The following is a 12,904-nucleotide window of genomic DNA, read 5'->3' as shown; positions in this document are numbered from 1 at the left end:
CATATATACAGTATATAACACAGTCAGTTAATTCACAAAGCTCTGGGATTAAAGAAGCCCATTTTGCATCTTTAAGCTTGTGGCGAACATACTTTACATAATGTCTGAGTACCAGATGGCTGTCAGTTAGTCAGTACTTGGGGTTGGCTGTGCCATCTTTACCCCCTCCTCTCTCTGCATAGCAGCCCACGAGGACTTTGGTTGACTCAACATTTGCCATGTCTACATAGCAGAGAACTAAAGAGAGTGCTTCCAACATGACAGCAACCACAGCATTTCTGATTACGAGGGACAGATCTCAAAGTTTAATGTACAAAGTTTGAACTAGTCATGCACCGTATTGCTGTTATGCTTTTAAAGCAAGACAAAAAAATATATATACTGGAAACCCATTCTGAATGTGGCAGTGCTTTCTCCTGTGTGGCATTCGCTCCCTGAGCAAAGGTGAACAAGACGAGTTCATGTAGTCATGAGTTTCCAGGTTGTTACAGCCGTTTTGGAAATAAAAGGGAAGCTGAGGACTCTATAGTGGCAGTGCGTTCAGTAACAGCTGTTTGTAGCATCATTTATAAAAACAGTAACCATGCAATTCAACAGTTGGTGTTGCTATTTATAGATGCAAAGAAGTGCAAAGAAGTGTGTCCTGTAGAGCAGAAGTGGAAAAAGTCTGCATTAAAAAGATTTAAATTGATAGTGACATTCTGAGAATGGTGTACCGTCTTTTAGGAGAACATGAAAATCCAGTCATACATGCACACGTGTGAAGGAGTTTGAATAATACAAAAGTTGCAGCATAAACCCTAAAAAAGTCTCATTCTTTCTCAGATGCATCGCAGCATACACTCACACGGACACATCAAGCGAGGTCTGGGTTTTTGGATTGTCAGACGAAATGTTGCCCTGATAATCTCTCAGTCGCAGGAGAAACACGATGTGGGTGTGAATTTAGCGGTTCATTTTTGGAAGTTAACTGTGTCCAAGCCTCTCGTTCATTCACGCTCCTTTATCACAGCCAAAATCCTACAGCACCTGTCACACGCTCAATCTGGCGTCACTGGCAGTCTGTTGGCCAGAGACTCGCTGTCAGACCCACACAGCTGTGTTGTAGTCAAACAAGGGCTGCATTTTCTCCAGACCAGTCTCTGGCTGCCTTCTGTCTAAATAAATCCCTGCAAATGGCTGCTGGTAAAACTGGTGCAAGTGTTGGTGGTGGTTCCTCTCTGTCTCTGGAAGATGCATACATGTGCTGCTTTTGCCCTGCTGTCCATTCGCCCAGAACGGCAGGTAAAAGCTGCCTTTTGAACTTTTGGGAAGCAATTTCTTCGGCCTTTTATAGAGGTCACCCTCTGGAAGCTCAGGAGCCACCCAGCCTGGCCTCTCCTTGAGCAGCTTGTCCCGGTCAGGCCGGACGCTTCGCAGGAACTTCTTGAAGATGTTTGTGGTGAATGAGAACTTTTTGCAGATCTCCTGTGAGCGGCTGAGGCGTAGAGGGTGAGCTGGGGTGTCTGGTCTTTCTGTCCCACCATCCATTCTCTCCTCTCTCCTCTTTGCCCTTTCTTCTTCTTCTCCTTCCTCCTTGTCCACCTCAGGCAGGTCTAGCCAGTTGCCCACAAGGTCTGCAAATACATTGTCCCCCAGAACTAATGGTTGACGGTTGCGACAGCGGCTCATGAGCGAAGAAGTCCAGTCACTGGCGTCATCTGTGCTGTCTTGGGAGTAGTCGCTATCTAAGGAAGGACCCTCTCTTGAGAGACTGTACAGGATTCCAGGCAGGTCCACTATCTGTGCACGACGGGGACGGGGATGGCTAGGGTAGGCCTCTGGTGGAGGATTTCCCACAACTGGTCCACAGAAGTCCACTTGAGGGGCAGTATATCCTGACCACCTTCTCGGTATAGACTCCAGGTCAGTTTCACTTCTTGCATTTCTTGCATTTCTTGAGCTCCGTGCACTTCTTTGACTTCTTTCACTCTCGCTCTCTAGGCTGGATGACGAGGAGGATGAGGTTTCCAGACTGCTTCTGTTTTCTGATAGACTAGTCGAGTTTCTGCTTTCCAAAGACTGCCTTGAACTCGGCATGTGATTCGGGCTGGGCTCCTCAGACATGGTTTCTCTGATACAGCGGCTCTGATCCTCTCCTGAAGCTGATGCTGCTGCAGCTGGTGGTTCAGCAGCAGCAGTTGAAGCCGTGTGGGGCATTCCCCGGTTAATAGGCCGCCCTGAAATGTCAAGATTTTCTAGTGCCGTCTGGACCTGAAGGAGCTTGAGTTCCTGAAGGGCTCCCATCATTGAATTCATCTGAGCATGGAGGCCATCTCCAGCTTCTTTCATGGATAACTGCAGAAAGACAGAGAGAAAAATAAAGATAAAGGACTGATAGCGGTATTCACATTTACATTTGTGTTTCACACACACAGACAAAAAAATCTCATTGCACAAGAGCAACTGACAACAGTCATTCATTCCAGCAAATATTAACAGTTATTATCCCTGGTAAAAAATTTGCTAAATTCAACATGGATCTATCTACTGCGATGACCCCCTTATGAATAATGGAGCAGGCTAAAGAAACTTATTAAAAAGATAAGTTATTGTACTAAGCCTGTTTTTTATCTCTTCACTTGTGGGTTTTAGGGTATGTTTAGTTATGTGGTCATGTGACCTGGTTTTGGATGACAGGCTGGGGTCCCATATGGCCAGCGTATGAGCGAGAATCCAACTAGTGACAGCTGTAGAACACACTTGCTTTCATTTAAAAAAAAAAACATCTATAATTTCCTTTTTACTTCCTTTCATTTGATTTATCATATCTGCTTTCTCCTCTGAGCCCATTGTATTCGTGTGTTCTACTCTCTGTGCAGCAGTAATCATCCTCTCTGCTTTTAACCTCCTCCGCCTCTCTTCCTGTTCTCATCTGTTTGAAAGCCTGCGTCATGTGACCTGGACTAACTGTCTTCTCCTGAAGGCAGCCACACAACCCAGAGCCAGCATCCTAACCCGTGTCTTAACTTCCAGCCTTGAATCACTGCATGCCCTCTGAATAACTGTCTTAGATATTATAGGTTTCTCTGCTATGATTTCATAACATGCTACTGATTGATGAATGAAAAATAAAGCATCTGTGAAAAGACACGAGGAAGCATGCAAGGAATTTTGAAAAATTAGTTCACGGGAAATTTTGGTGAAAATCTTGCAGAGCACACCTTCAGATGAACATGACTACACTTCCATAGAAGATGCTCTTAGTCAACCAACAAAAACAAATACCTTTAAACTAAACTTTAAGCCTTCAAATAAAATAAATTGCTACTATGAGAATAAACAGGCAGCTGTAATAAAAACCTACACCTTACCTTAAAATAAAATTTAAAAAAAGCAGCAGGTTTTGATCCTCCTGGCTGCACCTCAGTCAGCCCGTCACTGTCTCTCACCTTTCAAATGGATCAGTCTGACTGCCTCTATATGTATCCCCCTCCAATGGAGGGACACCACTGGGAGGGACAGCCAATCACCACTGCCCATCTAGACTATAATCCCCAAATACAATGTGTGTGTGTGAGGGGGTGGATGGGGGGACTCACTCAGGCGGAAACGGAATAACAATGAAAGGAGCGAGAGGGGTGGTGAGAGTCAGCCATATGAGCAGAGATGGAAAGGGTGGGGGCAAACAGGGGGGAATCCTTTGCCATATGTTTAGATGTCGAAGAGAAAACTGTTGATGGATTTAATTATGAATGACACCATTAGAACATAAGAAGGGGATGCAGAGGGCAGGAGGTTGGATGTAGGTGCAACAAAATTAGGCTGCGATACTTAGATCTCCAGGGAACAGTGATTATGCTGATCCTGGGTGGGAAAAGTTGCTGCATAGTGCAGTTGGCATTACAGCATCGTAATCAAAGCTTCTTATTACTGTGTGAGAAGGGATATGAGTTTTTTTTTAATGTGGGAAAATTGACAAATGTGACAAATTCTTAGACAACATTTTGATTTAAAAAGTAAAACACAAGGCATAAAAATGTGTGAAATGTATGGAAAAGTCAGAATTGCTAGCTCAAAATATGCTAAAGTTAGTCCTCACTTTGTTAGTCCACTACTTCATCCCAGAATGTGACATCAATTCCTGGCCATTCCTCTGGCACCATGTTTACATTTAGAGAAATGTCTCAGCAACTATTGGATTGATTGTCATTAAATCTGGCACATCATTTACTTCACAGGATGAAGTTAATTACTTGCAGAGCTACCAACATGTCAAATTTTTAATATGTCCTGATTTTATAACCAACCATGCCACGCTGTTCACATCAGCCTCAGCCTTATAGAGTATGTTCACTGTTAATTAAAAGCTTCAGAAAACGTTTTGAATGCGATTAACATTTAAACCTACTGAACATCAGCATGTTGTCACGGAGAGCCTGTCCGCATGCCCCATTTAGCTTAGACACCACTGTGTCCAAGTGCAGCATCTTGGAGTTCCAGTGACCGTGCAGACCCTTAAAGGAAGTTCATGGTTTCTGCATGTCTGTAAATGTCTGCAACACAGGAATTTTGCTGTCTGCTCAAGCAGAAAGGGAGCAAGTTCACCAAAAGTGCATGTGCTAGACATTTTTCATGCACAGAATAAATACAGGGCAGCATGGTGGCATGGGGGTCAGCACTGTTGCCTAACAGTAAGAGGGAGCTGGGTTCGAATCTACCATCTGGCTGGGCCCTTTGTGTCTCCACGAGTTCTCTCCGAGCCCTCCAGTAATTTTAAATTAGACCTATGTGTGAATGTGAGTCTGAGTTAAGCCTGCGACAGATTGGCGACCTGTCCAGGGTGTACCCCACCTCTATAATCAGAAGAAAATGAATGGATGGATTATAAATATGACAACATCTGCTCTGCTTTCATTTAGCACTTGCACAACTTCAATAATGAATTTACAAAATTTAACCATATCAAAACATTTTTGGAGAAACAGAGTCACACAGATGCAGTGATTTAATTATTGCAAACTATTCTGCATATTATGTTCTTAAATTATTAATGAATATATAAAATAGACCAACTTTCCTTTTCTTTCTTTTCTAATATAGAAAAGAAAGAAAATAATATTTCTATATATATAATATATAGAAATATTAGCTCACAGTGTCATAAAGTTTAAAGAGCAAAAAAAAAATCTCTTCATTGAAACACTGGTTTATTACATGTTTGTCATTCATCCAATTTGGACTGTCTACATACACTTGAAGCACAGTGACCTGGCTTTGACACCAATACACTATCCTTTACCATCAGCAGTAAATCTCTGCATTAAAACACTTGGCTTATCATGACATATGGCTGAGTAGATGCACACGGGCGTGAATAACCTCTAAGATCAGATAATAGGCCTATCAATGCACATGCGGGGATGACAGGCCTCTGAGCTTCCCGCTGGCTCGCTAAATTAGGAAGTGAAGGTACATGTAATTAGCACAATAAGGTTGTCTCTTGTCTTTGTGCCTTTCACATATGGCTGACTTCATTAGCTGTAATTGTCTGCGTCCTGGGAAAGGTTGGGAAAGGGTGCATAATTACGGTTTACTTTCTTACACAAGAAAAGTCAACAAGACTTGAGGCAAAAGGGGAGTTATGTATTTATCATTGCATTTTTGGAGCCTTCAGTAAAGTTTATCCCAGGATCAGGATTGCTTTAATGTATTAAATTTGCTTTTGTAATATCATCTTCTAGGTATGCAGACTCAAAGAGCTGCACCTGTTTACACACGCTAACCTCAAACACTGCAGTTTAACATTCACGTGCAACTTTTCCATTATCCCTAAAATGCAGACACTCCCCACAGTTATTTAAAAACACAGTGTTGTTTACTGGCATTTCTATTCTAAGGCGATATTAATAATTCATACTATGCTCTGGGGAACAAACAGGGGAACAGCAGTAAGCCAAACCCTATTATTCTACCTTTAACATGCCAACTAACTCCAGGCACTCCGCTGCCATTTCAAAGCTGAACTTTGTGGCCCAAATATGTCAGCCTTTTCATCCCTCATCCGATATCTTACTCAGAATGCCAAAAGTGACTTAAAAATGTTGTCCTGCGGCGGTTTCTTGTTTAGACACAGATGTTACGGAAATCCTAAGATGTCTCACTTTTACAATGTGTGAATCAGCCCAGGGCCTGGCAGACCTGAGAGGACCTACACGCGCACCTTAAGGGTTTAAGGACAAAAACGGAGATGAGAAATAATGTCTGTCTAATCTAATTTAACAAGAGAACTGGGATGAAATTGGCGCTGCAGGGAATTGTTGTACTGCCCAGAAACACTTTAATCATTAATGCAGTCTTGTGAAGTTTGGTTAAATCTTCTTTTTTCCCTTTATTTAATCGAGAGAGTATGCATTTCTTTGAGAATGTGAAAAATTTGAAAAAAATAAGACAAACATTTAATCCCCCCCAAAACCCCCTAAACCCTCTACTTTCTCTTCTGGCTGCAGTGATGTTAGCCAAGGAGACATAATTGCCAATCAAGGGCTGAATGCTTCAGAGTTTAAGAACAAAGGCTGGCAGCCTTCATCTAATACTGAATAGAGGCTTATTAAAAAGTGGTGGGCTATTTAATTAAGAGCTTTAAAAAAAAGTTTATAGGTGATTCTTTATTTCAGAGCCACATGTCAGATCTTTCTAACTGTGAAGACGCTTCTAGAAAACCATTCAATATACATGCAAGTGAATTAAATATCACAAAGTATAAATAAATCAGTGCTCCTGCTCTGCTGTCTGTCAAGATCAAGTTCTGCCTTGATCATGGTTTCGGTATTACCTCATGTCAGTTATGAAGGGAAAAATAAATGCGCTGTGCAAACACACTGAGCTCACACATCCACGCAAGTCCAGACTTGCCTCAGTAGAACGAAGTCAGTGTACTTTTTTAGAGCATGGATGCTGTGTTCAGATTATTAGGAGGAAAATAAACCCAAACAAGTAATCAAAAACAAACCAGTGCTCTATTCTGCCTACAAAATGCAGGCCATTCACTGTTGTTGTTTGTTAGTAGCTGAAGGGGGGAGGCCAAGGTTATCAGACCCAAAAGGTCTTCCTGTTTGGAAGGCGCTGACCAGCAGCAGCATCTATAGTGTGTACTCCCCTTCCTCCACCTCCACCCCTAATTAAATATGAATGGTGATCTGTGTGGGTCAAGGACAGGAATGGGTTCTCTGTCTGGGGGATACACACAAGGTCTCTGTGGCTGAACTGCTGTGGATGGCCCCGAGGTCACGATAAAGAGGGTAATAAATCTGCGCAGCATTTAGTGAAATAAATAAATTACTATGCACATGGCAATGAATGCCTCTTTGACAAAAAAAAAGGTTATATGGTGACTCTGTTTGGCCCGTATGTCCTCCGGGTCGCATTCAGGAGACGAAGAAGTGTGAATGATAAACATAAAAGCCTTCTTGTACTTTAATTTTAGAAGATGTTCTCATTTTTAGGAAAATGTTTTGCTTCTCCTCCCTACTCAGATAATAGAGCTGTCTCTTTATGGTTTAGCAAAACTATCTGCAACACTTAGGGGTAAATGAAAATGGGGAACTAGGTGAACCACAACTTTTAAAATGAACCAGTCGAGAGCAAATATAACTGTTTGTAGGTCCTGCTGGCCAACAAAGACTCCCTGATGACCTTTTCAGAAAAAGGGAGGTGGTTTAATAGCTTGTTTCCTGCTTGAGCTCATTTATGCTGCCGTGGGAGATGTAGGATGATTAGGATCCATATCATCATCTTTGGCAGATGATATTTGGAGACGGTCTGGGACCCAATCTGTTGTTGTCCTGGCGGGAACTCCTCACTGGAAGCAATAATCGTCACGTAGAAGCTCGATAGCACAGGAGTTGACGTCAGCACCTCGTGTGGGGGCAGTGAAAGTGCTCATCCAATTCTCAGCCCCCCTCTAAGATCAAAAGGAGCGCTAAATCACACAAGCATTTCCTAAAGAAAATAAATGTGGTTGCTGATGCTGGGTTTTTTTTCTGTGTGCATCATCTAGTACATTTTTCAACTGATAGTGAATGGCTGTGCAAAGCCTTTAATGCAGTGTTTTTTTTAAGCCATTTAAAAATGTGCAGCTTATTTACAGTTTTTCAATTTGGAATTTGAAACATTTTGGATATTTATACTTGTACTGTATTGGATTGCTAAGTCATAAATGTCGTTTTGATTTAAAGGAATTCATCTTCAGTATTTTTTATATTGTATTTTCATTTTTAAAATACTGGAAATGCTTATAATGACCGACTTCTGTAATATGAAAGTGGATCTAGAGAATTCTCCAAAAGTTGATTCTGTTCATCTGGACGTAGCGTATCCAAGTCACTTGGATGAGTGACGAAATGTTTCTCCCACAAAACGCTACGTCCAGATGAACAGAATCAACTTTTGGAGATTTACTTACCTGGATTATTGAGCATGCATCAAGAAGATCTAGAGAAGTATATCTTAAATCTTGTTTTTAGCTTTTGACCACTTTTGACCCAAAACCCTTGGATAAACTTACTCTACTGAATGACTGTCAGTGTTACTGGCTAGACAGTAAACACAGAAAGGCTAATTACTGCTGAGGGGAAGGTCAAATCCCTCAGGAGATGGTAAAGATCAAAACAGAGCTGAAAGATGAGCGAATGTATTGGAGTTACTTTTATCTGGAGGTCAGAGAAAAACATAATCTTAAATTCTAATATTGAGGTGTCAGCTGTTGTTAAGATGAACAGCTGTTTGATAATAGATGTTTCAATTTGTGGTTTGTTCTGAACCCTCAGTGCTGTATATATGTTATTTTTAAAAAGAACAAATTTATAAATATAACTTCAACAGTGTCAGACAAGATGTAATGCAAAGGTCAGAGCATAGAGAATACCGATCTATACCTCACACGTTGTTTCCAGTGAACGTATAAGGTAAGGAGGTCAGGACTTGATCTTACACTAACAGGATTGCACGTGTGGTCACAACAGCAGCATTAACTTAACTTGTTCACTCTGCATCCAAGAAAAAGAAGGCCAAAATAAATCTGATATCTTGGGCAGTGATTTCATTTTCCATTCTGTGAACCATGAAAAAGCCGGTTACGTGTGCAGAGTCATAATGATAAACAGGCTTTGTTAAAGGTTTGTAGCTCAGTCTCAAACACAATGATCACCCACGCAAACCCCACAGCTGCCACCAAGAGTTGGTCCAATTTTAGCCGAGGGGAAGGAAGGGCAGTTTGGAGAACGGGAGCCACAGGGGGAGCCACAAAACAAACGGGCTTAAAGTTAAGCCACAACCCTGCTTTGTGTACAGCTTTCAGCTCCAACGCCCAAAAGGTAACAAAGAACTTTCCAGAAGACACAACAGGCTTGGCACTCAGGTGCACTTCTCTCAGATTTCATGACTTCATGGTTGCTGGCTTTGGTGTTGAATTCCAAGGTGACAGTCATGTTTGAAATTCGCCTCAGGTGTGAAAGAGAAAAAGGGGGCACGCTGCATGTGAAGTCGGCTTCAGCGGCGATGATATGAAACGCTCTGATTTATGTTTTAGTGTCTGACGCTGCTAACCAGGTGTGAACCCTACATTTAGACAATGTGAGTCAAAGACGTGTCACCGTTTGCATTTTCAACATCAAGTAGGCAGGAAGAGCTTATGTTTTCTTTGTCATGACTGTCTGTTTGCTGCACCAATCATGAGTCATGCATAGGTTTGAAATGATTTCATTGTTGTCATTACTGTCTATCCTCAGGATTTCAGAGGACTCGTGTATTTCTTTTAAAGAATAAAGTTAAACGACTGTTTTCAGTTTGAGTCACACAGGAAGACAGATGGTGCTATATACCTGACTGTCAGGTTTGATATTTAATGGATTTGTTGTGATGGACATGGTCAGCAGTTGAAGAAATTAGACCCCAAGCTTTTCAAGTTTGAGGGTCAAACTTTCAAGTGTGACCTGTCTGTACTTCCCACAAGGACCCACACCCTCAACCGCTGACACAGTGCCCACACTTTCATATCACACTCCTGTTGTAGAGCTGACAGGACATCAGGGTTTGGGTTTCAGTGTGTCTAACGTGAAACACTGAAGTCATGCTGGCATTCACGTGACTTTCGTATAGCCTTTGAATGCCACATTCAGGCTTCTTTGTTGCTATAGACACAAACAAACTCAACTATGTAGATTTTCTTGTTTCATTGTAACTTTTTAGTCAGGAGTATTAGAATATATCAGGTAAAGGTTTAAGGGACTATACTATTATTTTTGCTCCTTCCATTCAGTTGCCCTTGTGTGTAACGTTCACTGCATGCCATTTTTCAAGACATGCACAATCAGCTTAAGCTCTTACATGCATTTTTCTACCAGCTTGTGCCTATTTTCATTCATATCTATAAAATATGACATACAGCTAGCAGACATTTAAAACTTAGCCTGGTTCCAGCCCTCATACAACTGACATTTGCGCTCCTTACCAACTTTTTTCTTCCAATTCCAGATGGAAAGTAAGAAAAAAAAAGTAAAACGCACACAAAAGGCTGATACTGCTAAACACAACCCAACACAGAGAAAGAGAAATGGCATATTTCTTTGACTTATGTGATAAAAGTAAACTCTGCTCTGACTGGACATAATGTTGGCAAGATGGAAAAGTTACTCCCTGCTGAATGGTTGGGATAAAATCTAAACTTCTCCCAACAGAAAATAGATACCATAAACACAGAGGCTATAATTAAGTGAAAGCGATATCTGGTTTGATTGGAAAGCTACATTTCTGTGCTGTTTTTGAGAAAATAGTGTTATAATGCAGTTATATCAGTCTGCACTCATTGCGTTGCAAACAAATGACAAATGTGAATACGAACTTGATGTTGATTGTGATGGATTGTGTAGCTCGAGTTCTGTTGCTTTTATGCTGCATGGAAATGAATGAAAACACAGCAGGAAAAAACAAAACATCATGCAAAATGGTTTTTGGAATGATTTAAGGTCATGCTGTTTGTAGTAAGTGTTCCAAAACATGCGTAACTGGTATGGTCCAAAATTGCTGACTTCAAAGCCACAAATTCGCAAGAGATGTCCAGGAGCCGCTTGACTCGGCATCACAGCTGTAAGTCGACTGTTAGATGTTTGTGATCTCTGTGTTGCTGATAGAGCCGGTTTTACCGCTCTCCACTGAACACTGGATGAAAATCAGTCACAGTGGAAAGGAAAGTGACAACCTTGGCATAGACACCCCTTATTTCTGAACAACAGATTGCATCCCACATGGTCTTGAGAGCAGGGGGAGACTGCCTCAGCTTTTTAACTGGCATCTGCTCCCCGTTCTCCTGTTTGATCCTCGGCATGGCATGACACTTTTTCTATTATGTTACCAAACTGCAATGTGGCAGCCCTAACACAACATGTCCTTCTGGCATCAACGTCAACTCCCCTTAAATCTCAAGTGCCACTTCACAGACGTGTGGCTAATTTGGAGCAGCAAGTCATGAAGTCACAGAGCAGATTAAGCTGCAAAACATGCAGCCACGCAAGGCCTTTCTGCAGGCCAGTGGCTGGACAAAAAGGGGGGGGGGGGGGGGGGGGGAATCAGTCGCTGCTTTGAAGATGATTCCAAATGAAATCTGTGCCAGTTAAGGCTCCTCAGAAAATGGGTCTACAGTGTGTCACTGCCAGATGATTTTGGGCACGAGGGTGAAGCTTACAGATTTTGTTTTTACATTTCAAAGAGGAGGAAAGAAATGGCAGACTAAATGTACTCACATCAAACATGGTAGATGAGAGGAGACATGAAAATATTAAATAACGGAGTCTAACAAATTCATTTAGAGCATGGAAACGTGATGAAACTCAATGTGACTGCCAATTTCACTCACTCCCCTGTGAGAGCTGGAGCTCCGAACAGTCTGTTGCAACACATGATTAAATTTACTACAAGGCACCAAGAATAGTGTGAACCTTAAATCGCTTTCTTTCAAGAATCCATAACCCAGCGCAGAGTATTTATGACAAGAAAAAACCGTCTTGAGCTCATTAAGCTTAAAACATCTGTCCCAGATGCGTGGACAGAGAGGAGGGAAATGTACACATGCCTCTGGTGTGCTCAGAGCTTTAAGCCCACACAGATTAATGCGATTTAAAAAGACACACATGCACCCTCAGCTGAAAACTAGACTCCAGAATATTAGACTTGGAAATGTAGAAATGTTTCAGGACACATAGGGCGCAATAAAGCGACATTTCTAAATTTAAAATGTGAAAATTGTTAAATATTTAATGTAAAACGCGTATAAGCGGTAAAAATGCTCAAAATACACACGAATAAAGTAAAACAGCGGTCCAGGGTAACAACACAAGAAGATACAACGGAACCTACCAGCTCTTGCTTCAGTCGCCTCAGACACGCATCCATGTTTTTGCTTTCTTGTTTGGCGAGCCGCTGTTCCATTTTTCTTTCTTTCTTTCTTTTTTCTTGAAAGACAGGAATTCAGCTGAACCGCTTCGCCAGTCCCTGCTCGAACATGACTATTGACGCTTTAAGAAGAGCAGAAAACAATTGGCAATTGAAGATGCGCGGATCCTGCCGAGGAATGCGCGCGCGGCTCAAAATGACGCGAATCTCGTGGTTTAAATCCTGATGACGAAAATCTGTTTACTCCAAAAAAATTAATAAATAATACAAAAATGATAATGAGCTCCTTCATGTGGCTGCACCAACAGACTGGGTCCGTGTTTCTCTCTTTCAGTGGCCCCTGCTTGGCTGCTGTCAGTGTCGTGTGTGTTGCTCAGTCTGTTTTTCCCCCTGCTGCTATTTTCTCATTCAAGAGGAGCGCTTACGTTGGCCATCCAATTTCCTCCAATGAGCGAGCCTCCCAGGGCCTCTCAAGCCA

The 12,904-nt window shown here is 41.8% G+C and overlaps 1 protein-coding gene across 1 annotated transcript; it reads right to left on the bottom strand.

Annotated features, from left to right (window-relative positions):
• Positions 1–303: 303 nt before the first annotated feature.
• On the bottom strand, positions 304–12,523 carry inka2 (inka box actin regulator 2). Its single transcript, XM_085354678.1, has 2 exons — positions 12,391–12,523; positions 304–2,337 (listed from the first exon to the last, which is right to left on the bottom strand). The coding sequence occupies exons 1-2, from the start codon at positions 12,460–12,462 to the stop codon at positions 1,084–1,086; spliced, it is 1,326 nt and encodes a 441-aa protein (XP_085210804.1). The 5' UTR covers positions 12,463–12,523; the 3' UTR covers positions 304–1,083.
• Positions 12,524–12,904: the final 381 nt, after the last annotated feature.

The sequence above is a fragment of the Diplotaxodon limnothrissa genome, linkage group LG5 (genome assembly GCF_057381915.1).
Source record: "Diplotaxodon limnothrissa isolate DT_005_m linkage group LG5, D_limnothrissa_male_GT1.1, whole genome shotgun sequence".
Taxonomy (NCBI): Eukaryota; Metazoa; Chordata; class Actinopteri; order Cichliformes; family Cichlidae; genus Diplotaxodon; species Diplotaxodon limnothrissa.
The sequence above is the reverse complement of the archived record's forward strand: the minus strand, read 5'-3'. Positions and strand labels throughout refer to the sequence as shown.